This window comes from Mobula birostris, chromosome 3 (assembly GCF_030028105.1).
Source record: "Mobula birostris isolate sMobBir1 chromosome 3, sMobBir1.hap1, whole genome shotgun sequence".
NCBI lineage: Eukaryota > Metazoa > Chordata > Chondrichthyes > Myliobatiformes > Myliobatidae > Mobula > Mobula birostris.
The window spans coordinates 97,217,579-97,244,926 of NC_092372.1; the positions used below are offsets into that span (position 1 = coordinate 97,217,579).

General features: G+C 40.3%; 1 protein-coding gene across 12 annotated transcripts in view; it reads left to right on the top strand.

Annotated features, from left to right (window-relative positions):
- mapk10 (mitogen-activated protein kinase 10) overlaps positions 1-27,348 on the top strand; it is a 353,081-nt gene that overhangs the window by 282,722 nt on the left and 43,011 nt on the right. Inside the window, exon 8 of one of the 12 annotated variants that reach the window (XM_072253122.1) lies at positions 5,697-5,768. The exons of the other annotated variants lie outside the window; for them this stretch is intronic. Within the exon in view, the coding sequence (XP_072109223.1) occupies positions 5,697-5,768 (72 nt within the window). The remainder of the gene's footprint in view (positions 1-5,696; positions 5,769-27,348) is intronic. 12 annotated transcript variants of the gene reach the window in all.

Consider the following 27,348-nt stretch of genomic DNA (forward strand, 5'->3'; position numbering starts at 1 on the left):
TAGCCATAGATAACATTCTTCACTGTCCAAAGCACTGTGACTTTTGGTGTCATCTGTAAACTCACTGGTCATTCCACCTACAATCTCATCCAGATTATTAATATGTATGACAAACAAGAAACGATAGGGATTGCTACTGTACACCACTGGTTGCAAGCCTCCAGTCCTCCCCTACCATCCTCTGACTCCTGCCACAAAGGCAAATTTGTTTCCAATTGGCTAGTTCATTCAGGATCCCATGTGATCTTATCTTCAATCCCTTTCTATCCTATGGTATCTTGTCAAAAACCTTGCTGAAGTCCATATGGACAATGTCTTCTTCCCTGCCCTTATCAATCTTTCTTCTTATTTAGATAGAGCACTAGCATTAGTTATTCTCCTAAGGATGCCAGTTTTTTGTGAACAAAAATACTGGCAAAAAGGTTGCTAAGAATTAATTTCTCAAAGTTTCAGCATGTGTCCAAGATCACATCTGTCGTTAATTTTACAGATAAATTGAAGAACAAAATTACAGCTGGAGTTTTGGTACTCATCTGTGAATAGTTTATATTTGAACAAAACAAAATATGATTTCTGCTTGTCCAAATATACGGGTGAACAAACCACAACCTGAGGGCAACCCTGGTTGAATTTCTATCTGGTGCTTACATTTCTTACTTGTGTTTCTTACTTGTTAGCCTGAATGTTTGGAGAATACTGGTTTGTACGGTATCGTTGGTGGATAAGTTAATAATCAAACGAGCGTGCTCACTTGTGTCAATACCAATAAAGGCATTACATGCACATTATGCTGACATGGAATATAATTTGTTGAGGATCCATTACAAAATCCTTTGTAGCGTAACTAGAGAAAAAGAAGAGCATACCCCTGTGCCAACAGAGGGAAAGTCATGGGGGTGCATTTCTGAATTCTGTTATCTGCTTCCAGCATACAAGGTTTGGCTTTGGGATCATGATTTCTATTTTAACGTTTACTTCTCACACCAGAATATTTTGCTGTTTTAACATCACCAGGTATGGATTATGACTAACTTCCTAGCTCTGTCAAGGTTCTGTCAACCTTGACAAGGTCCCACACGGTAGGCTTATTCAGAAAGTCTGAAGACATGGGATCCGGGGAAGTTTGGCCAGGTGGATTCAGAAGTGGCTTGCCTGCAGAAGGCAGAGGGTCGTGGTGGAGGGAGTACATTCAGATTGGAGGATTGTGACTAGTGGTGTCCCACAAGGATCAGTTCTGAGACCTCTTCTTTTCGAGATGTTTATTAACGACCTGGATGTGGGGGTAGAAGGGTGGGTTGGCAAATTTGCAGACAACACAAAGGTTGGTAGTGTTGTAGATAGTGTAGAGGATTGTCAAAGATTGCAGAGAGACATTGATAGGATGCAGAAGTGGGCTGAGAAATGGCAGATGGAGTTCAACCCGGAGAAGTGTGAGGTGGTACACTTTGGAAGGACAAACTCCAAGGCAGAGTACAAAGTAAATGGCAGGATACTTGGTAGTGTGGAGGAGCAGAGGGATCTGGGGGTACATGTCCACAGATCCCTGAAAGTTGCCTCACAGGTGGATAGGGTAGTTAAGAAAGCTTATGGGGTGTTAGCTTTCATAAGTTGAGGGATAGAGTTTAAGAGTCGCGATGTAATGATGCAGCTCTATAAAACTCTGGTTAGGCCACACTTGGAGTACTATGTCCAGTTCTGGTCGCCTCACTATAGGAAGGATGTGGAAGTATTGGAAAGGGTACAGAGGAGATTTACCAGAATGCTGCCTGGTTTAGAGAGTATGGATTATGATCAGAGATTAAAGGAGCTAGGCCTTTACTGTTTGGAGGGAAGGAGGATGAGAGGAGACATGATAGAGTCATACAAGATATTAAGAGGAATAGATAGAGTGGATAGTCAGCGCCTCTTCCCCAGGGCACCACTGCTCAATACAAGAGGACATGGCTTTAAGATAAGGGGTAGGAAGTTCAAGGGGGACATTAGAGGAAGGTTTTTTACTCAGAGAGTGGTTGGTGCATGGAATGCGCTGCCTGAGTCAGTGGTGGAGGCAGACACACTAGTGAAATTTAAGAGACTACAAAACAGGTATATGGAAGAATTTAAGGTGAGGGGGTTATATGGGAGGCAGGGTTTGAGGGTCAGCACAACATTGTGGGCCGAAGGGCCTGTACTATGCTGTACTATTCTGTGTTCTGTCATTTTTCTAATTGGGACAAACTTGTGAAAGATTTTTCAAACTTTTCAGCTGACAATGTGATTTTTTAAAAATCTGACCCAATAGGAAAGATGTATCTAAAACTTATGAAAGAGAAGTTCTAAGTTAGAGCTTTGAACTTTCATCACAAATAAAGGTGCATCCTTGTTGATTAAAGTGATGCATGTCTGAATATTATAACAAATGTTATTATTTTGAGAAATATAAGATGCCTACTGCCTAATTTACTAACTAGGTTACTGTTATGTATGTGCAGAGTGAGAAGGACAATGGAGTAGTAGAATTAAACATTTTTTACTGATTCATGGTTTCAGTACCCAGTAGGCAACTTACAGTGGTAGAGTGACGAACTGTGCCCACCATGATGATACTGCACTCTTGAATGCCCGCGCAAAAAGAAGGAAAAAGAAAGAGCCTCCCATACGTAGGAGGCCCAATCAATCCACCAGGCAATCAATCAGTCACATTCACATTCTTGCAATTGAACCAATATGGTTTTGATACCAGGCAGGAATAATGGATAGTATTTAGAAGTCAAAGTCAAGTTTATTGTCATATGCATTTGTACAGGTATGCATAGATGCAATGAAAAACCTACTTGCAGCAGCATCACAGGCACATCGCATCATATAAAAATATTCACAAGAAAAATATAAGTTAAACATAAATTATATACAATCTTTTCAAGAAAAAACGCGAATAAACATAGGGAGTTCCATGGTGCAAAGTGATCAAAGTGTTCATTATATTACTAAAGTAGTGATTAGTGTTGTACACGTTGATTCAAGAACCAAATGGTTGAAGAGAAGTAGCTGTTCTTGAACCTGGTACTTTTTTTATTCTGGTCAGTGCTTGAAATGATCATGGAGATGGCTATTGGTAATGTGTTAAGGCCAGAGTCAAATGCAGGTAAATAGTGTATGTATTTATTGTCGGCAGAGGAGAAAGGTATGTTAATTAAAATTTAACTAATAAGGAACACAATCCTAGATTAACTGCTCAAACAGCACTATGATGTGCAGATCCTGAAGTAAAGAGTAAATTTAAGTAGCAAATGTAAATACAAACACTACCCAAAAATGATCTCCATATGAGGTCGGAGCTTGAGAACTTGATTCATTAGGATAGACAAGGTAAAAATGTTCTTTGGTTCAGGAGTTTCCAAGAGCATTCAGATCAGTGTCTATGAATGACGGATTAATGACTCAATAGTTCAGGAGAGACAAACTGGAGTATCAAAGTACTGACCCATTCGTTTTGAATCATGAGCTGTTTGTGAGAAGGGGAAATACTCTGAACAAGTTTATCATGTTGTCCTCCTTGGTTTTGGAATTTGAATGTTATCTAAAATAGCAATGTAAGACAAAATTTTAAACAAATAATATTGGAAAAACTAATTTATTAAAAGTAGAATAATCTCCAGATCCTATCTAACACTGGCACATTAACAAAAGTAAATGAATAAATTGTTGACACAGACATTCCAAAACTTACTTCAATCAAGGGTTCCCAATGGAATGTCACTTCATCTTTAAGGAACATAAGTGAGGTAATTGCAGGACTAATAGGTGGTAGATTATGTTCTTACCTTTCAACATACTTAGTATTTAAATAACTAGAAGCTGATCAAAGACACTGGCATGTTTTAAACAGTACACATTGCCCAATGAAAATAAGCAATTTTTTTTTCAGGTGCTCGCGATCATGAGAGAGAAAAAAAATTTCTATGGATATTTTCATATGAACTTCCTCTTGACCAGAGAGTCCATGCAAAAAACATTAATTACTGTTAACTATTAATAAATTGACTGGTTTTGGAATTGAAAGTTACAGATGGCCTTCGAGCATGGAATTGTTAAGAGACAGAAAGTGGAGATTAGAGATGATCAGGCTAATATACTGTATGCATACTTTGATAATAAATGTACTTTGAATCTTTGATTGGTACTCAAAATGGCAAAATATACCTGTGATATAGCTCAGTATTATGGTATGAGGCTGTAATTTTCCACTGCATCAATTAATGATTTGGATGAAGGAAATGAGGGAGATATATATTTAAATTTGTTGATGGCCTTTCATGAGGTGGCACAATAACTAATGCAGATGGAACATTAATACGTTATGAGAGGGCTCCATTATCACAAATGGAGTTTGATTTTTGGTGCTGTTTGTTGAACCTGAAAGTGTTGGAACAGAAATGTTTCTCAATGGTACAAGGATGGAAGCTAGATGAGCAGGAACATTTAAGTGTGTGGCTATTGAAATCAATAAAATATAGAGGAATAGTGCTTTGAATGAATTCAAAAGGCTACTAAAGTTTCAAGACAAGTAGAATAGAATGGGGTGGAGATCATGGTCTCACAGTTTAGAGCTCTGATCACAGGCCATCTGGATGTCTTGGGGAGGATGTCCTGTTATTGAGGGGGGGCAGTGCAGACATGCCAGAATGAATACAAGCCTTCATGTTAAATATGTGGATTCACATGGACTAGGTCTGTATTCCCTAGGACGTAGAAACTCAATGCCTGATTTTAGATGAGATCATCAAAAAGATAAAATAGTATTTTGGATAAATTCAGAGAAACTACTCATTCTAATGGAAAAGTCCTGAAACAAAATTTGAGTGAGCCCAATCAGGAATGGCTTCTTCATATGTGAGAATAAAAATCTAGAAACCAAGTCCTATGAAAGTTCTTGAGCTCACATCAATTAAATCTTCAGAAAGAGATGGAGTATAGATTGCCCATGATCTCATTGAATGGGAAAACAGGTACAGAATTCGGAAGCCTTGCTCCTGTTTCTATTTTTCTGTATTCCCTCAGAAGCAATCATTACAGACAAAGCTGTTACAAATTCGAAAGCAGGATGATACTTCAGTAAAAGTTCCAGTTTGAAGTTAAGATACCAAGTATTTCTGAATTGGTATTGTAAAATCCAAGAACTATACAGTTATATTAGATATACAGCATACAGAAATAGTTATTTATAAGATGGCATTCCTGGCCTTGAAAGATAATTTTTAGCAATTATGTCTTATATAAATGAAAATGTAAGAGCTATGAATTAGATGCATTGGCTGAGTATTTCCTGTTGCCTGTAGCTGGATTTGCTTTTTACTTAATGGTGACACACTCTGACCAGCAAGGATGTGGTCCGGAAAGAAATAATTAATTGCAGATGAACCCATTTAGCATCCAGAATTCGTATTTCTTTTAATTTATTCAACGAACATTTACAGCACCCTGCAGACACACTTAATCAAAAGGTAATAACCGCAAACGATCCTCAATTTCTTCAGATGCTTTTGCTTTTTAGTGGTGCCGTGAAAACCTCAGAGAAATTGTCAGTTCAATGCAATGTGTTTTGCCTCTCTGGGAAAACGGTCATCTGCTCCTGCTTGTACTGTGCATTTTTAAGAAACCTTGTTGTTTGTTTAGTTTTGCAAGTTAATTATCCTTCATTCCAATTTTGTTTTCAGTTGATAACTGGTCAGTTGGGTGCATCATGGGAGAGATGATCAGAGGCGCTGTGTTGTTCCCTGGCACTGATCGTATCCTTCCTAGCAACCTTTTGACCTACAGTGATAGATTCCTGACAGTAATACTTAAGGTTTCTCTGTACTAGTTACTTTGTGGTGCAGCAAAAGTTTGCTGCCATTGCATTTTTGGACAGTATTGTACTTGAGCCTTCTGCTATGCGTTATTTTTAGCTGTAAGACAAAAGCAAACATAAATGATTAATAATATTTGCAACTAGTGATTAGTTTACTGGCTAAATAATAATTTGATACTCAAGCATCATGATGCACACTTATTCCTGTGTTTGTTTGTCATGAAATAATGTAGTATATCCATAAATAGCAACCAAATAGGGATAGCCAGTCATGGATCCAGTTGTCTTACTCAAGTCTTATGCAAAATAATAACATTAAATAGCAACCATAAATGAGGATTCATTGATCCATAATAATCTTTTACTCTTTTTAAGTAACAGATTTTTTTTACTCTTTTTATGGAAATGAAATCAAAAATGAACTGAAAGGCGTAAGTAACAAGGAGTGGAACAGCATTTGGGTGGCATTGTAATTTGGATGAATAGTATTTGGCTGTTTGCTGCACCCAATTGATTTTATTTTCTTTTGATATTAAACAGGGTGATGTAAGACTGGATCCTGATTCCTCATCACTTATGTTTACAGTCAAGGACAATACCATACTCAAGATTTCCAGAAAGACATTTTGGTAAAGTCCTAGAGCAAACGGGTAGTTAAGTTGAAAACTGAAGGATTCAGGGAAAATTTGGAGGGCTGATAAGAAATTGGCTGAAAAGCAAGCTAGCGGTTAGTGCAGCACTGTTACAGCTCAGGCTTTGTGGAGTTCAGTTCTAGCACCATTCTGTAAGGAGTCTCTGTATGTCCTGCCTATAGGCTGTGTGTGTGAATGAACAGGACAGAAAATTTAAATAGCCAGATTAAAGGTTGATAAGATTTAATGTAGACAAGTTTAAAGTGAATCACATCAGAAATAAATAACAGTTGACTTGTATTCTGTGAGTAGTATTTTAAGTATGCAAACTTAAAATGGTTGATTAAAGGCTCCCTTTTTTAATGAGTAACAGCCCGACCAGTTTGGAACACCCTTGTAACAACATTTGTGCTAAAGTAATGGCATAATGCTTCATAAAATAATTTTCTAATTTGCATTGTATGGTCCTCTTTCAAAGAAGTGTCACAATATGTCGGCCTAAAGCCATACATCTGAACAAATCACTTTACTGAAAATTATTTTCACCATGTGTAAGAAAACTAAATTATCAGACAAGATGAGAATCGGAACCATAATCAGATTTAATATCACTAGTGTATGTCGTGAAATTTGTTTTTTGCAGCAGTAGTACATTGAAAATCATAATAACAAAAAACTATAAATTACATTAAGTATATATAAAAAAACTTAAATAAGTAATGCAAAAAGAATGGACAAAAAATAATGAGGTATTGTTTATGGATTCATTGTCCATTTAGAAATCTGATGGCAGAGGGGAAGAAGCTGTTCCTGAAATGCTGAGTGTGTATCTTTAGGCTCCTGTACCACTTCCTTGATGGTAGCAATGTGAAGAGGGCATGTCCTGGATGATGAGATCCTTAATGATGAATGCTGCCTTTTTGAAGCATTGCCTTCTGAAGGTGTCCTGGATGCTGGGGAGGCTGGTGCTCATGATGGAGCTGGCTGAGTTTATAACTCTGCAGCTTTTCTTGATGCTGTGCAGTGGCCCCTCCATACCAGAAGGTGATGCAACCAGATAGCATGCTCTCCATGGTACATCGCAGAAATTTGTGGGAGTCTGTGATGACATACCAAACTTCTAACAAAATATAGCCACTGTTGTGCCTTCTTTGTAATTGCATCAATATGTTGGGCCCAGGAAAGATCTTCAGAGATGTTGACACCCAGGAACTTGAAACTGCTCACAATTTCCACTGCTGATCCCTCAGTAAAGACTAATATGTTTTCCCTTGACTTGCCCTTCCTGGCTAGAGTAGTATTTCTTCAAGTTTAAAAAGTTAATGAGTGATCTAGTTGTGTTTAAGATTTATTAAAGGTTTTGAGCAGAATCAGTGAAAATTGTATTTCTTAATGCCAGTAGGCAAAACATATGAAGATGTTATGAGGAAATGTTTCTTACAGAAATCTTCACCATTTTCCCCAAAATATTAGTGAGGCAACATGGGTTGAACAACACAAACTAAGGTTAATAAGCTTGTAGCTGGTTTTACAGGTCTGAAAATGTTTTTTTTTCCCCTCTGGAGTGATACGTGATCCAATTGCAGCACACTGGAAATTTGATGAAGCATATTTGGTGATGAATTGCAACAGGCAGAATTTCTGCACCAGAAGTACATTAAACTACGTCATTGATATGCAGTGCTTCTTTTGGAGCATTGCCTGGGAAAATGGCCCATGTTGTTCCAAGACTGTCACTGTGTTCACTGGAATATTCTTATTTCAATGCTCCCACTCCAGGGTAAGAATCAATCAGAGAAATTATTTGTGTTCTCTGTGTTGGGTTTCCCCCACCACACATCCCCACAAACTCCATTCATAGTAGTATCTACCAACTCACCAAGTTCACCCCTTTGAATCTCTAAATGACTTACCCTGCATATATCGTCTGCCCTCTTGAGCCCCAAAGTGAAGACAAGTTCCATCCCTCTTTACACAATGAGCCAATTCACCGTCTCCCACCCTGATGGCCAACAGGAAGACGAATTGAGTCTCCAACTACAGTCTTTGTCAACACCCCCCCCCCGCCCCCAAGTTCTGTTGCACCCATTTCAGGATGTTGTGTTTTCCTTTCATCATTCTGTAGCACACAAAAGAAAATGTGCTCCAGAGTTGGTTCTCATGGGCCACTCAGGTTTGCAGTGGCAAGTCTGCCGTAAGAACAATTGCTGGCTGTCCCATAACAACTGTACAACACATATTTAAAAAGTCCACAACGATGCTGGCCTTGCATTGTTGTTAGGCAAGACTGGCTATGGGCTAAGGTGGGTACATGGAGTGAAGAAACAGACAAACCTTAATTTTATCAAGAGACAGAGAAATTTAAGATACTGTTCATGGTTTTTATTTTTAAAAAAACAAAACATGTAATATAATCTTTTATTAAAACCTATATCACACTTCTCATAGTTACCAGCACTACTAGTTTAATTCTAGGTCAGAATATATATACGTGAATTTATACTGGAATTTATCCATAAGTATACATATAAATGATTGATTTATTGAAACACTGATTCTGGATTACATATAAGAAAATTATTTTCTCAATTTAATTCACTGAAAATTACTATGTCAGCATTGCAAAGGCCATTTGAGCACATACGTTCCAGTGTGCATGATAATCTAGCTCAAAGTATAATCTTGCTGACAAGAGTAACTCAGATACCAAATGTTCCTTTCTGGCGATTAGGATTGCTTTCAGAGTGACAAAGATCTTCAGGTTTTGCAAATGACCTTTTTGTGATTCTTTCCACATTTTCTTGACTTCCTACAAAAAGCAAAAACAAATCAAATACTTAACAAGCCTGTTCTTCTTTGTTTTACAGAAGTATTCATTTTCAGCTCATTAAAGCAATCCGCTGGTAAATCAAATTGTTAAATATAATTTGTCTCACAGAACTTCTCCATGTATTGTTATAGCCAGAAAACCGTCTGCAGTGGCTTTTCCTTCTGATGGACCATTGATGGTAGAGTTCTCTTGAGGATCAACGTTAAACCAATTTCTCATCTACATACTGGCCTTCTGAACATGATCTGAAACTCAGCACTATTTGAGGGATCTGGGAATACAGATACAAAATTCCCTAGAAGTGTCGTCACAGGTAGATAGGGTCGTAAAGAGAACTTTTGGTACATTGGCCTTTATTAATCGAAGTATTGAGTATAAGAGCTGGAATATTATGATGAGGTTGTATAAGGCATTGGTGAGGCCGAATCTGGAGTATTGTGTTCAGTTTTGGTCACCAAATTACAGGAAGGATATAAATAAGGTTGAAAGAATGCAGAGAAGGTTTACAAAGATGTTGTCGGGACTTGAGAAACTCAGTTACAGAGAAAGGTTGAATAGGTTAGGACTTTATTCCCTGGAGCGTAGAAGAATGAGGGGAGATTTGATAGAGGTATATAAAATTATGATGGGTATAGATAGAGTGAATGCAAGCAGGCTTTTTCCACTGAGGCAAGGGGAGAAAAAAACCAGAGGACATGGGTTAAGGGTGAGGTGGGAAAAGTTTAAAGGGAACATTATGGGGGGCTTCTTCACACAGAGAGTGGTGGGAGTATGGAATGAGCTGCCAGACGAGGTGGTAAATGCGGGTTCTTTTTTAACATTTAAGAATAAATTGGACAGATACATGGATGGGAGGTGTATGGAGGGATATGGTCCGTGTGCAGGTCAGTGGGACTAGGCAGAAAATGGTTCGGCACAGCCAAGGAGGGCCAAAAGGCCTGTTTCTGTGCTGTAGTTTCTATGGTTCTATGGTTCTATATTCCACATGTAAGAAAATGACACCCAACCCATTGCTATACTGCCATAGTGGAATGTCAGCAATCAAGTACTAAGTAAACAGAAATTACTTCTTACTGGGGAAGCTGATATTATTATTTACAGATTTTGATATTAACTCTATGCACTAGATACCATTTTTATGTCTTTTGTTGGTTATTGTCTGAGGCTGAATAAAACTGTACAGCCACTTTACCAAATTGAACTATTGACTCTACATTCTCAAAGAAAAACTGTCAGCAAGTCAGGTAATATCTGTGGAAAGAGAAGTAGTTAAAAGTTTCAGGTCCACAATCTATCACCAGAACTGAGGAAGAAAAGAAATGAGTTGGTTGTAGATAGCAGAGAAAATGGGGAGAAAGATGGGTGGAAGAAAGGAATTATCTTCAATAGGGTGTGATAATGTGATTTAATATTGCAGTTAGAGTCAGATTAAGCTTCCTTGTCTGAACTCCTGAATGTTTGCAGTATTTTCTGTTTTTATTCCTCATGCTCGATTACTCCAACCCCTCTGCTTAAAATTTATTTTCTTTTCACCCCAGGCCGATTATTCCAATGATTTTTTGACTGGTCTCCTCTCTTACATCTTTTAGAAATAAGAGCTCATCCAAAGCAAAGGTGTCCATTATTCTGATCCTGTTCCATTTAAAGTTCAGGTTTATTGTTATCAAGGGCATACATATAGGATATAAATACTTTTAAAATTAGGTTTATTATAGCAGCAGCACAGTGCAAATATTGAATCATCTTAAACTTTCAGCCAAAATTTATGCAGTTGCTGGCATTCATGGATCTTGCAATTCCTCAAATGCTTCCATTCAGATCTTTCAGCTTTTTGCTGCTTGCCTATCCTTTGAGAAATCTTTATTCTAATTCTCGCTGACTGCATTTTGTTGCTTTCAGTCAGCAGATGCTCAGCTGTTGAGGGTTGAAGCTCCCGTAAACCTCTCTGTCTCAGTACCCCCTTGTTCTTCTTTAAACTCACTGAAAAATTCCCTTTGGCCAAGCTTTTGATTGTCTTTTGATGTGATATGTAGTCACTTATACTTGTACAGGTTGTGAAGAGCATTGCTGTGCCTTATTAGGTTTGCAGAAGTACAGATTATTTTTAAAATTTCACTGGAACAATCATTGCAGATTGTGCTGGAATTTCATAGAATACTATTTCACCATCCCAAAAGAGAAAAAGGTACAAACCTTATGGTGAAAAATCTTTCTGGTTTCATCCGGGTTTAATTTCGGGTTTAATTTGGAGAAGGAAGTCTGAGAATTGGAGCGGGAGTGCAGCGGGAGCCATTTTGATTTTTTTCTTCTTATCATTGAAGTTAGGAGAGGCGGGACTGCGCAGGCGTGTGACGTCGGGCAGTGAAGCGTGGAAGATCTAAAAGGTCAGAAATCCTGATTTTGGTTTAATTCGGAGAAGGAAGTCTGAGAATCGGAGCGGGAGTGCGGCAGGAGCCATTCTGATTTTTTCTTATCATTGGAGTTAAGAGAGGTGGGACTGCACAGGCGTGTGACGTCGGGCAGTGAAGTGCAGAAGATTTAAAAGGAACACAGCCTTATACAGCGGGCAGCATCGTTTTGCGGGCGGCGGAGTAAGCCGAGAGCAGAGTGAAGGCTTAAGGGCTTTGGCTCAACGGGCTTAGGTGGAAACAGGAGAGGCAAAGTAGGTTTAGTTTTCAATTTTTTCTGTTATTTGAGGAAAGGGAAGTATGAGTGTGAGGGCAGCTTCTTGTGCTCAGTGTTGGATGTGGGAGGTCCTGGAGACTCCTAGCCTCCTGGACGTCCACATCTGCACCAGGTGCACCGAGCTGCAGCTCCTAAAGGACAGTGTTAGGGAACTGGAGCTGCAGCTCGATGACCTTCGTCTGGTCAGGGAGAGTGAGGAGTTGATAGAGAGGAGTCACAGCCAGGTGGTCACACCAGGGCCACAGGAGGCAGACAAGTGGGTCACGGTTAGGAGGGAGAAGGGGAAGAGTCAGGTACTAGTGAGTACCCCAGTGGCTGTGCCCCTTGACAATAAGTACTCCTGTTTGAGTACTGTTGGAAGGGGGGGGGGATCAGCTTACCTGAGGGAAGCAACAGTGGGCCACCGGCACAGAGTTCGGCCCTGTAGCTCAGAAGGGTAGGGAAAGGAAGAGGAGGGCAGTAGTAATAGGGGATGAGATAGGCAATTCTGTGGACGCAGTCAGGAGACCCGGATAGTAGTTTGCCTCCCTGGTGCCAGGGTCCGGGATGTTTCTGATCGTGTCCAGGATATCCTGAAGTGGGAGGGTGAGGAGCCAGAGGTTGTGGTACATATAGGTACCAATGACATAGGTAGGAAAAGGGAAGAGGTTCTGAAAGGAGAATATAGGGAGTTAGGAAGGGAGTTGAGAAGAAGGACTGCAAAGGTAGTAATCTTGGGCTTACTGCCTCTGCCACGCGACAGTGAGAGTAGGAATGCATGAGGTGGAGGATAAATGCGTGGCTGAGGGATTGGAGCAGGGGGCAGGGATTCAAGTTTCTGGATCATTGGGACCTCTTTTGGTGCAGGTGTGACCTGTATTAAAAGGACGGGTTGCACTTGAATCCTAGGGGAACCAACATCCTGGCGGGAAGATTTGTGAGGGCTACTGAGGAGACTTTAAACTAGAATGGTTGGTGGGTTGGAATCAAATTGAAGAGACTAGGAGAGAGGAGGTTAGTTCACAAATAGAGAAAGCTAGTAGACTGTGTGTGAGGGAGGATAGGCAGGGGACAGAGAATGGGAACACTCAGACCGAAGATGTAGGGGAGAAGGAAGAAAAAGATAACAAAGTTGTTTGCACCATTAGAGATAAGCAGAGAGCAAGAGGTGGAGAGTTTCTTAAATGCATCTATTTTAATGCTAGGAGCATTGTAAGAAAGGTGGATGAGCTTAGAGCATGGATTGATACCTGGAAATATGGTGTTGTAGCTATTAGTGAACCATGGTTGTAGGAGGGGTGTGATTGGCAACTAAATATTCCTGGATTTCGTTGCTTCAGGTGTGATAGAATCGGAGGGGCAAGAGGGGGAGGTGTTGCATTGCTTGTCAGAGAAAATATTACAGCGGTGCTTTGGCAAGTAGATTAGAGGACTTGTCTAGGGAGGCGACTTGGGTAGAATTGAGGAATGGGAAAGGTGTAGTAACGCTTATAGGGGTGTATTATAGACCACCTAATGGGGAGTGAGAATTGGAGGAGCAAATTTTAAGGAGATAGCAGATATTTGTAGTAAGCACAAGGTTGTGATGTGGGAGATTTTAATTTTTCACACATAGACTGGGAAGCCCATTCTGTAAAAGGGCTGGATAGTTTGGAGTTTGTAAAATGTGTGCAGGATAGTTTTTTGCAGCAATACATAGAGGTACCAACTAGAGAAGAGGCAGTGTTGGATCGCCTGTTAGGGAATTAGATAGGTGATGGAGGTATGTGTTGGGGAGCACTTTGGGTCCAGTGATCACAATGCCATTATTTTCAATATAATTATAGAGAAGGATAGATCTGCACCCAGGGTTGAGATTTTTGGTTAGAGAAAGGCTAACTTTGAGGAGATGCGAAAGGATTTAGAAGGAGTGGATTGGGACAATTTGTTTATGGGAAGGATATAATAGAGGTCATTTAAAGGTGAAATTTTGAGGGTACAGAATCTTTATGTTCCTGTTAGGTTGAAAGGAAAGGTTAAGAGTTTGAGAGAGCCATGGTTTTCAAGGATATTGGAAACTTGGCTTGGAAAAAGAGAGAGATCTACAATAAATATAGGCAGCTTGGACTAAATGAGGTGCTCGAGGAATATAAAGAATGTAAAAAGAATCTTAAGAAATTAGAAAAGCTAAAAGAAGATGTGAGGTTGCTTTGGCAAGTAAGGTGAAAATAAATCCCAAGGGTTTCTACAGTTATATTAATAGCAAAAGGATAGTGAGGGATAAAATTGGCCCCTTAGGCTACGTCCACACTACGCCGCATAATTTTGAAAACGCCGGTTTCGAGTAAAAACGACAGGCATCCACACTATGCGTTTTTCAAAATATCTGTGTCCACATTAGATGGATATTTGAGCGAATCTCCTCCTACTGGGCATGCGCAGGACGCACAGAAAACAAGCGAAGAGGAAACGGTATACTTGGTGCGCGTTTGTCCAGTTACAGAGTAGAAAAACTTGAAAGGAATTGCTCTTGGCTCTCGCGCAGGAGGACTTAAAACTAAAAAAAAATACTGGAGCGTATGGAGGCAACCGACAGGGAATTCACGGACCGTATGACCCAGCTAACGCCAAACATTGAAAAACTGACTAACTCTGTTGCATTAATAAAGCACCTTGTTAAATGTATAAAACATGACTGCATCAGTGTTATCTTGTATTTCCAAACAATGTTACATTAGGCTGTTACACATCTATTGTCAGAAAAGTACTTGCATAAGTAGGTAAACCACCTTGGTTCTTGGTTCTTGATCCTCCAAAATATTCCACATGGAACTTAAACTGGAGGTGGCGGAGGGTGTTTTCTGTCCTTACCTTCATACAAGCAAGGACAGAAAACAGGGCAAAGTGAGTATACTTATCTATTCAGTAAGCTATCGGTTGAAGTATTTGGTGAGTACATTTCTAACTCTTCTGGCTTCAGTCTCGTTGTCATCTGTTCTGAAATTGTTAGGTTCTGCGAAGCACAGAATCAAATATGGCTGTGACGATTGTACACTCTAAACAATAAAGTAGTAATAATAAGAATAATAAGAAAACAATGAAATGCCGTTTGTTCTGGCACGTCATGACAGCGGTTTTAAAAAGCTCCGTTTACCCCGTACACACTGCAAAAGATATTAGGCATTTTCAGATTTATTCACCCTGGAGACCGTTTCTGAAAATCCCCATTTTCGGGGGATAAAAGTGCCGTTTCAGTGTGGACGGAAGGTCAAAACAAAGAGAAAAAGCTTCGTTTTCAAAATTATCTGGCGTAGCCTTAGAGAATCAGAGTGGACGGCTATGTGCGGAGCCAAAAGAGGTGACGAAGATTTTGAACAATTTCTTTTCTTCGGTATTCACTAAGGAGAAGGATATTGAATTGTGTAAGGTAAGGGAAACAGGTAGGGAAGTTATGGAAACTATGATGATTAAAGAAGAGGTAGTACTGGCGTTTTTAAGGAATATAAAAGTGGATAAGTCTCCGGGTCCTGACAGGATATTCCCTAGGACCTTGAGGGAAGTTGGTGTGGAATTAGCAGGGGCTCTGACAGAAATATTTCAAATGTCATTAGAAACGGGGATGGTGCCGGAGGATTGGCCTATTGCTCATGTTGTTCCATTGTTTAAAAAGGGTTCTAAGAGTAAACTTAGCAATTATCGGCCTATGAGTTTGACGTCAGTGGTGGGTAAATTGATGGAAAGTATTCTTAGAGATGGTATATATAATTATCTGGATAGACAGAGTCTGATTAGGAACAGTCAACATGGATTTGTGCGTGGAAGGTCATGTTTGACAAATCTTATTGAATTTTTTGAAGAGGTTACTAGGAAAGTTGATGAGGGTAAAGCGGTGGATATTGTCTGTATGGACTTCAGTAAGGCCTTTGACAAGGTTCCACACGGAAGGTTAGTTAGGAAGGTTCAATCGTTAGGTATTAATATTGAAGTAGTAAAATGGATTCAGCAATGACTGGATGGGAGACGCCAGAGAGTGTTGGTGGATAACTGTTTGTCAGATTGGAGGCCAGTGACTAGTGGTGTACCTCAGGGATTTGTACTGGGTCCAATGTTGTTTGTCATATATATTAATGATCTGGATGATGGGGTGGTAAATTGGATGAGTAAGTATGCAGATGATACTAAGATAGGTGGAGTTGTGGATAATGAAGTAGGTTTTCAAAGCTTGCAGAGAGATTTAGGCCAGTTAGAGGAGTGGGCTGAAAGATGGCAGATGGCATTTAATGCTGATAAATGTGAGGTGCTACATTTTGGCAGGACTAATCAAAATAGGATATATATGGTAAATGGTAGGGCATTGAAGAATGCAATAGAACAGAGGGATCTAGAAATAATGGTGCATATTTCCCTGAAGGTGGAATCTCATGTGGATAGGGTGGTGAAGAAAGCTTTTGGTATGCTGGCCTTTATAAATCAGATCATTGAGAATAGGAGTTCGGATGTAATGTTGAAATTGTACAGGGCACTGGTAAGGCCAAATTTGGAGTATTGTGTACAGTTCTGGTCACCGAATTATAAGAAAGATGTCAACAAATTGGAGAGAGTACAGAGAAGATTTACTAGAATGTTACCTGGGTTTCATCTCCTAAGTTACAGAGAAAGGTTGAACAAGTTGGGTCTTTATTCTTTGGAGCGTAGAAGGTTGAGGGGGGACTTGTTAGAGGAATTTAAAATTATGAGGGAGATAGATAGAATTGACATGGATAGGCTTTTTCCATTGTGGGTGAGATTCAAACAAGAGGACATGAGTTGAGAGTTAAAGGGCAAAAGTTTAGGGGCAACATGAGGGGGAAATTCTTTACTCAGAGAGTGGTAGCTGTGTGGAACGAGCTTCTAGCAGCAGTGGTTGAAGCAGGTTCAATGTTGTCATTTAAAGTTAAATTGGACATCTATATGGACAGGAAAGGAATGGATGGTTATGGGCTGAGTGCAGGTCGGTGGGACAAGGTGAGAGTAGGAGTTCAGCATGGAGTAGAAGGGCCGAGATGGCCTGATTCCGTGCTGTAATTGTTATAGGTTATATGGTTATCCGGACCCCTTCAGTCTGCACCATATTTGATTTGCCTACTCAATTAAGTGGAGAATTTTGTGGCACTTTGTGGAAGATGCCCTACAGTGCAAGATTGTAGATTTTGCTTTTGGGGTACCAGGACTTTGGGAATATCTCCACTTTAATAGAGTAGTTCTCTAAAATAAAAGCAGTAAACTGATTACTTTTTTGACATAATTTTGCACTTCAAATTGTGTAAATTGCTGAGTTTAGTCTCTTGATTCTAAACAGTTTTTAGTTCTGATGAATATCGTTGCCACTCATCACATTGATCTCTTAACAGAGCAGCTAATTTTCAACAAAATCTGCTTACTGCATTTGAACATAAGAGCTAAATCTAATAATTTCCATCATTTGAAATGCATATAGTGGCCTACTTTTCACTAGTAATAAACTATATCTAGTGCAAACATTTCAGTATTGGTACACAATCTCAACTGATAGGACTCGTCTAATCGGCAATGATTTGTAGTTCACAAGGAATAATACACTCATCACTTTATAAACATATGAGCTGAATTGAATTTGGGGTGTGTTTCAAATAATACCCCAGTATTTTTAACTTGGAATGCATGAATTGAGAGGTGACTGAACATGAAGAAGCAGCTTGGTTAGATGCTTGGTGCTCTGCAGTACCATTTCAGAATTAGAATCAAATCTAATATCACCGGCATATGTCATGAGATTTGTTGACCTTGAGGCAACAATACAATGCAATGCATAATAATAGAAAAAAACATGAATTACGGTATGTATGTGTGTGTGTGTGTGTGTGTATGTGTATATATAAATAAGTAGTGCAAAAAAAGGTAATGAGGTAGTGTTCATGGGTTCAATGTCCATTGAGAAATCACATGCTAGAGTAGAAGAAACTGTTCTTGAATCGTTGAATGTATGCCTTCAAGCTCTTGTATCTCCTCCCGGATGGTAGCAATGAGAAGGGGGCATATACTGGGTGATGGGGGTCCTTAAAGATGATTGCCTTCTCTTTGAGGCACTGCACCTTGAAGATGTCTTGGATACTACAGAACCTAGTGCCATGGAACTGACTAAGTTTACAACTCTCTGCAGCTTATTTTGATCCTGTGCAGTAGCTCCCACTACCCCCCACCCATACCAGGCGGTGATGAAGCTAATTAGAATGCTCTCCATGGTACATTTGTAAATACTTGCAAGTCTTTTTCGTAACTTACCAAAGCTCCACAAACTCCTAATGAAATACAGTCACTGTCATACCTTCTTAATGTACCAAGCATTGGCCATACCCCTTTGAACATGAGAAGGAAAATGACAGGAAAAAAATCTTGCCTTTAAGTATTAAGTGCCTTTCAGTCTCCTCTGCAGAGAACTCCTGGATCAGCAGGCATTTGTGTATCACCATCAAGAGAAAATCTGCAGATGCTGCAAATCTAAGCAATACACGCAAAATGCTGGAAGAACTCAGTGGGTCAGGCAGCATCTATGGAAAAGAGTAAACAGTTGACGTTTCAGGCCGAGACCCTTCATCAGTTCTGTGTATGATTGTATAGCAGTTCTGTGCATCTTTGTGTTGTCTTCTAGAACCTGGGACGTGTCTGTGTTCATGGGGATGAGATAAAATACAGAAAGATAATCAAGCTAAGCATTAGTGACTGATAAGATTGATGGTGAACCCCTTCGCTGTGCAGAACACGTCTTTTAATCTGCGACTCTTTCATTCCCATTATTTCACAATGTACATTTTAACTTAATGTATAATGTGCCAGATTTGGATTTACATTTTCCTGCTTGCTCTCTACACCATGAACTGATCTCTTCACTGTTACCTTCTGGATAGCTGAAAATAGGAAGTAGACTCACAGTCACAGTTGTACACGTGTTAATGGATATCTGCAATCTCTTCACAATCCTATCACTGCCTGCTTTATCCCTACCCTTTTCAATTATCAGATGTCACACACTTGGATTTTCTTTCTCTTGTACTGTATTTCTGTATTTTGAAAGGGAAGTGTCAGGATGTCTGCTTCAGCGGCCAGTTGGCATTAATCTGGGGCCAGTAGGCTTTTTATTTCCCTGTGGCAAGCTGCCAGCACTAATTGCACGGCCCATGACTAACCGGGCACTTGGGAGGGTTAGAAACCTCTTTTCTAAAGCCAGTCAGGATCTTCTAAAGAGCAGGTGTATGTGTGTTTTTTTTTGCTGAAAATGGAGCATTGCCAATTACAAGGGCTCTGATTTTCCAATGATGCCGTGATGATATTTCTTCAAGAAGCATAGACTACCTGGCAGCTTCTGTTGACCTCGGATGACAAATAGGTTCCAGGGTAAATCACTGCCTATGGTAAGTGGTGTTTACAGGGCTTAAAGAGTAGGGAAGTGGCATTGGTGAGTATCTGGTAAAATTTTCATTGTATAAATGACTAAAAGCATTTAACAGAAAGAACGTCTCACTGAGGAGGCAAAGAATCATCCATTCCCATAACATTTTGTGAAACTAACCACTGGGCAACGTTGATGGATCTGAACTGTCTAGTTCCACATATTAACCTTTGCTGCTTGAAACTTAAGGCTTCTGTATTGAAGCCACACAAATATTCACAAGAATTGGTCCAAATAGGTGATATAGCCTATTTGATATCTTAGGGAATATCTGATATCTCAGGAAGTGTCTGGGCTCTGCTTTCTGCTCCTGCCAAATCTTGCTAAGTTCTTGATGCTCACTATTAATTTCAGATATCCTCCATACTCATAGGTTATGCTTATTTTGCAGGCCTGTTAATTCCAAATCCATGTAACTACAGATAATTGTTTACTGAGTTCTTAGTTAAGAAAACGTCTGCTCCACTCTTAATGCTCCCTACCACTGTTCTTCTTTATGCCACAGACCCCATTTTCCTCAGTGTAACTGTATTTGTACTTCTTATGGGAGGAGCACTCCATGCAGCCTGTTGACATATAGAAACAGACCTGCAACAAATGCCAGAGCTCTGTCTGTGTGAAACCTTTTTCAACATAGCTAAAAGTTGGTAAGATGCTTGACAGGAGCCTGTGACACTAACACAAGATGGTAAAACAAGTTATTCTGAAATCTACAGACAAATACTGTAGTTAGAGTCATTTGGCTTGCAAATAGAAGGATAATACTTGCAGATTTTAAGCTGGGTTTCAGAAAGAATGCCAGTTTCTTCTGCATTAGAACAGTACAGAATTCTGTTTGCCGCAATAGATTTCCATCCACAGGAATCTAAGGCCTAACTTTAAAGTAACCCAAAAGCTGATCATTGGTTGGGATATGCAATTGGAATTACACTTTTGGCACCAGAGAAAGGTATCTATACCAATTATACAAATTGATAGTTGCGCTAAAGTTGCCTAAAGATAATAGAAACTAAATTTAGTTGAGAGTATCTAAGAGCTCTTGGTCAAGGAGCTTGTTGGAAGTAATTGGAATCCATGAGTCCCAGAATTAATCCATAAGAGGTAATAACATTACATGTGATGATTGTACCTAAAGAACATGGCAGGTTAATTGCAAAATATATTAATGTTTTTTGTAACAAAGATGCAATAGAAAAATTGTCTTTTAAGGTCTCTAAGTTTATTTTTGGAGTCACAGGTGATGAACTGAGAGCTTCAGGAAGAAAGGTGATGAACTGAGAGCTTGGATGCATACATGAAATCATGATGTAGTGGCCATTACAGAGACTTGGCTGGCACCAGGGCAGGAATGGATTCTCAATATTCCTGGATTTCAGTGCTTTAAAAGGGATAGCGATGGCGGAAAAAGGGGAGGAGGGGTGGCATTACTGGTCAGGGATACTATTACAGCTACAGAAAGGATGGGTAATGTAGCAGGATTGTCTTTTGAGTCAGTATGGGTGGAAGTCAGGAACAGGAAGGGAGCAGATACTCTATTGGGGGTATTCTATAGGCCCCCTGGTAGCAGCAGAGATACAGAGGAGCAGATTGGGAGGCAGATTTTGGAAAGGTGCAAAATAACAGGGTTGTTATCATGGGTGACTTTAACTTCCCTAATATTGATTGACACCTGATTAGTTCCAAGGGTTTAGATGGGGCAGAGTTTGTTAAGTGTGTCCAGGACGGATTCCTGTCACAGTATGTGGACAGGCCGACCAGGGGGAATGCCATACTAGATCTAGTACTAGGTAATGAACCGGGTCAGGTCACATCTCTCTCAGTGGGTGAGCATCTGGGGGACAGTGACCACCGCTCCCTGGCCTTTAGCATTATCATGGAAAAGGATAGAATCAGAGAGGACAGGAAAATTTTTAATTGGGGGTGGGCAAATTATGAGGCTATAAGGCTAGAACTTGCAGGTGTGAATTGGGATGATGTTTTTGCAGGGAAGTATGCTATGGACACGTGGTCGATGTTTAGAGATCTCTTGCAGCATGTTAGGGAGAAATTTGTCCTGGTGAGGAAGATAAAGAATGGTAGGGTGAAAGAACCATGGGTGACAAGTGAGGTGGGAAATCCAGTCAGGTGGAAGAAGGCTGCATACATGAGGTTGAGGAAGCAAGGATCAGATGGGTCTATTGAGGAATATAGGGAAGCAAGAAAGGCGCTTAAGAAGGGGCTGAGAAGAGCAAGAAGGGGGCATGAGAAGGCCTTGACAAGTAGGGTAAAGGAAAACCCCAAGGCATTCTTCAATTATGTGAAGAAAAAAAGGATGACAGGAGTGAAGGTGGGACCGATTAGAGATAAAGTTGGGAAGATGTGCCTGGAGGCTGTGAAAGTGAACGAGGTCCTCAATGAATACTTCTCTTCGGTATTCACCAATGAGAGGGAACTTCATGATGGTGAGGACAATATGAGCGAGGTTGATGTTCTGGAGCATGTTGATATTAAGGAAGAGGAGGTGTTGGAGTTGTTAAAATACGTTAGGACGTATAAGTCCCTGGGGCCTGATGGAATATTCCCCAGGCTGCTCCATGAGGTGAGGGAAGAGATTGCTGAGCCTCTGGCTGGGATCTTTATATCCTCATTGTCCACGGGAATGGTACCGGAGGAGGGAGGCGAATGTTGTCCCCTTGGATAGTCCGAGTAATTATAGACCAGTAATCCTTACGTCTGTGGTGGGAAAGCTGTTGGAAAAGATTCTTAGGGGTAGAATCTGTGGGCATTTAGAGAATCATGGTCTGATCAGGGCAGTCAGCATGGCTTTGTGAAGGGCAGATCATGTCTAACAAGCCTGATAGAGTTATTTGAGGAGGTGACCAGCCATATAGATGAGGATAGTGCAGTGGATGTGATCTATATGGATTTTAGTAAGGCATTTGACAAGGTTCCACACAGTAGGCTTATTCAGAAAGTCAGAAGGCATGGGATCCAGGGAAGTTTGGCCAGGTGGATTCAGAATTGGCTTGCCTGCAGAAGGCAGAGGGTGGTGGTGGAGGGAGTACATTCAGATTGGAGGAATGTGACTAGTGGTGTCCCACAAGGATCTGTTCTGGGACCTATACTTTTTGTGATTTTTATTAACAACCTGGATGTGGGGGTAGAAGGGTGGGTTGGCAAGTTTGCAGACAACACAAAGGTTGGTGGTGCTGTACATAGTGTAGATGATTGTCAAAGATTGCAGAGAGTCATTGATAGGATGCAGAAGTGGGCTGAGAAGTGGCAGATGGAGTTCAACCCGGAGAAGTGTGAGGCGGTACACTTTGGAAGGACAAACTCCAAGGCAGAGTATAAAGTAAATGGTAGGATACTTGGTTGTGTGGAGGAGCAGAGGGATCTCAGGGTACATGTTGACAGATCCCTGAAAGTTGCCTCACAAGTGGATAGGGTAGTTATGAAAGCTAACATCCCATAAGCTTTCTTATGTCGAGTGATAGAGTTTAAGAGTCACGATGTAATGATGCAGCTCTATAAAACTCTGGTTAGGCCACACTTGGAGTACTGTGTCCAGTTCTGGTTGCCTCACTATAGGAAGGATATGGAAGCATTGGAAAGGGTACAGAGGAGATTTACCAGGATGCTGCCTGAGTATGCATTATGATCAGAGATTAGGGGAGCTAGGGCTTTACTCTTTGGAGAGAAGGAGGATGAGGGGAGACATGATAGAGATGTACAAGATAATAAGAGGAATAGATAGAGTGGATAGTCAGCGCCTCTTCCCCAGGGCACCACTGCTCGATACAAGAGGACATGGCTTTAAGGTAAGGGGTGGGAAGTTCAAGGGGGATATTAGAGGAAGGTTTTTTACTCAGGGAGTGGTTGGTGCGTGGAATGCACTGCCTGAGTCAGTGGTGGAGGCAGATACACTAGTGAAATTTAAGAGACTACTAGACAGGTATATGGAGGAATTTAAGGTGGGGGCTTATATGGGAGGCAGGGTTTGCGGGTCGGCACAACATTGTGGGCCGAAGGGCCTGTACTGTGCTGTACTATTCTATGTTTAATTTTTTTATGAGTCAATGAAGAGCAGAGAATCACTAATGTCCCTTAAACTGGAACATTAAAGAACATTAATGTGGATAAGTCCCAGGACCTGATGGGATATAACCCAGGTTATTGAGAGAGGCATGAGATGAGATTGCTGGAGCTTGACCAATATCTTCATGTCATCTCTAGCTACAGGTGAGGTCCCATAAGACTGGCGAGTAGCTAATGTTATTTTATGATTCAAGAAAGGAATTAGGAATATTTCTGGAAACTATAGACTGCTAAGTCTCATGCCAGTGGTAGAAAAGTTAATGGAGGAGATTTTTGGGGATAGGATTTATGGGCCTTTAGAAGCCACGGCCTAATCAGGGACAGTCAGCATGACTTTGGACAAGTCATGCCCTTCTGCCTTGATTTGAGTTGTTAAGGAGGTGATAAAAGATAATTAATGAAAGTAGAGCAGTGGATGTTGTCTGTATGTATCTTTATAAGGTAATCTTTTAGTTTGACAAGGTACCCCATGGGATGAAGATGCATGGGATTCATGTGAATTGGCCATTTGGACGCACAGTTAGTTTGTCCATAGAAGTCAGATAGTAGTGGTCGATGGAAGTTATTCTGACTAGAGACCTGTGACTGGTGGTGTTCTGAAAGGAGTGCTACGAGGATCTCTAGTTTGTGATATATAAATAGCCTGGATGAAAATGTAGATGGGTAGGTTAGTAAGTTTGCAGGCAATGTGAAAATTGGTGATGTTGTGGATAGTGTAGATTACTAGCAAAGAATACAGTAGGATATTGATCTATTGCAGATATGGGTGAAGAAGTGGCAGATGGAGTTTAGTCCAGCTATCTGTGAAGTGTTGCACTTTGGGAGATCAAATGTAGGGAGCAGTTTGTTGTTAATGCACTTAATATTGTTGATGTGGAGAGAGACCTAGGGGTCCAAGTCCATAGCTCCCTGAAAGTGGTACACAGATTGATAGGGTGATAAAGGAGGCATGTGGCTTGCTTCCCTTTATTTGTTGAGGAATTTAGTTTGAGAGTCAGGAAGTTCTCTTGTACCTTTAGATAGATCACATCTGGAGGATTGTATTCAGTTCTGGTTTTCATATTATAGGAAGGATGTGGAGACTTTGGAAAGGATGCAAAAGAGGTTACCAAAATACTGCCTTGATCAGGAGACATGCTATAAGGAAAGGTTGGAGAAACTTGGGTAGCTTTCTCTGCCTCTCCAGAGAAAACTACCCAAGTTTCTCCAACCTCTCCTGGTGTTCAGGCATTCTGATAGAGGTTTAGAAGAGCATTAAGGCATAGACAGATGGCCAGTATCTTTTTTTGCAGGGCATGTTTTGTACAGAGAGCGTGGTGGATGATTGGAATATGCTACAAGGGGTGGTGGTGGACGCAACAACAGTGGCATTCAAGATACTCTTAAATTAGCACATGAATGTGCAGGGAATTGAAGAATATGGATTATGTAGGCTGAAGGGATCGGTTTAGATGGGCAGTTGATTACTAATTTAATTAGTTTTGTACAACATTGTGGACCAAAGGGCCTGTTCCTGTGTTAGACTAATCTTATGTTCTATGTATGTTCCAAGAAAAGATCCTCTGAACACTTCTAGCAAAAGTATATATTAACTGTCAGGTTTAAAGGTGAGAAATTCCTTTTGATATTAGTAACACAGTTTCCAAGATCTCAAGTTCTAATAATAACATAATTTGTTATGTACTTATATTCAATAACCTGCTTTGATCACAGGCAGAATGTCTTAGTCTACAATATTATTTACTAATTTAAGTACACAATTAAACTTAGGCACCTGTTAATTGATGCAGGTGTGCAAATGCATTCTAAAGAGATACCAATACAGGAGTGTTGATGTCCAGTGCTCAGAATCACTAGACTTAGTACTATCAACATCTTCAGCAACATGTGTCCGAGGGTGAAAAACTAGTTCCTCTAACTGCTTCAACAGAAGCACAAATTCAAACAACTGCTGTTAGTGCAACTTCCTTGCATATGAACAATAAGGATCAATAATAAGCTACGTTGCAGACCAGGGATGATGTCACACTGTCAGAATGCCATCTTTCAGATTAGAGAAGAAACACCTGCATTCTACGGTGTATACGAAGCTGCATCGAAAAGCAACTAAGTTCTTGGCATGTTGACTGATAATTATGCCTAAAGTGGCTTTACTTAAGCAACAGTTTATTTGGTCATTATCTCCTGTTTCTGTCTGTGAGCAGTTTGTACATAAACTGCCCGCTGAGTTCTCAGTACTTATGTGGCTGACCCCATTTACTTTTGTGACGGTGGTGACTTCTAGGGTAAGGGACTTGTCAATGGCAATGAATACATTACAAATGATGGCCAGGATTATTGCTCACGCACAAACACTTTCCTTGTAGCAAAAGAGGGGAGTTGCCTTCTTAAACCCTGTTTTCCCTTTCTTTCATTGCTTGGGGTAAGAAAATACAGAACTTAGACTCAGTGATGAGAAAGATACTTCAACAGGTCAGAGAGCATGCAATGTGGAGGGTATCTTGCAGGTTCTCAAACTCTCACCACCCTTGGTTCTTTGATGTGATAGAGACGGTTAGGAACTCTGCCAACAAGATTGTTTAAGCAAAACTTCTTTATTTGGAAGAAAGATTTTTATTTCCAATAAAAAAAAACTAAATGAAATTGAGTGCCCTAGAGTATTGTACATGGGCCTAATTTCCCAGTGTTATTTATCTGTAGTAAAAAATATTCCAAAGAAAATAACTTGTATTTATACAGCCCTTCTAACACGTTGAGGATCTGATAGAAGCATTAAGGGACACAAATGTGACTCCATGCTACAGAAAGATACTCAAATACTTCTAGAGAGATAGGGAGGTGGAGAAACTTTGGGAGAGCATTACAGAGTTTAGTACAGGGGCTGCAAATAACCAATGGCAGTCTGTCTGGTTGCGTCACCACCTGGTAATGAAGCTCCGATGCACAAGATTGAAAAGAAGTTGCAGAAGGGTGCAGGCTCAGCCAGCTTCAACAGGGATAGCATCCTCCCCACCATCGAGGACATCTTCAAAAGACAATGTCTTACGAAAAGTGGCATCCATCAATAAGGACCCTGAGCGTCAAGGACAGGCTGTCTTCTCATTATTGCCATCAGGGAGGAGGTTCAGAAGCCTAAAGCCATACACTCAATATTTTAGCAGCAGCTTCTTCCCCTCTGCCATCAGATTCTGAATGACCTATGAACCCATGGACACTGACCCAATATTTTGCTCTCTTTTTGCAGTATATATTTATCCATCTGTCTGCCTATTTATTATATTTCTTATTATAAATTATATTTTGTTATGTATTGCACTGTACTCCTGCAAAATAACAAATTTCATGACATAAGTGGGTGATAATAATCCTGATTCAGGTTATAAATGCAGGAATGTGGAGAGGGCAGGCAGCAGCAGGAGGAACACAGAGATCAAGCAAGCGGGATGGGTGCAGGGACAGGGGAGCAAAGAAATGGATTTTGGTCAACATTAGAGCAGAGAGGAGTTTGAAAGTGAAAATGAGGATTTCATGACTTGAAGATACATTATGTGACAGACTATATAGGACATGGGTGAGAGACTTAGGCTGAGTTAAAATATGGAAAGTATAGATAGCAGAGATTTTGATGAACAAATGTTTATTTAAGATGGAAGATAAGAATCTGGCCCAAAGAAGAATTGAGTAGACATTTCTAAGAACGGCTCTTATCCTTAAAGCAGTTTACAACCTCATGACATCCCAAAACACTTCAAAAACAATGAAGTACCCTTGAAGTCTGCCTCTGTAGTGATGCAGTCTAAACATATAAGCATGGACGAGGGTTTTAGCATAAAATGAACTGGAGCAAGATCAGAACTGAGTAGTAACACAG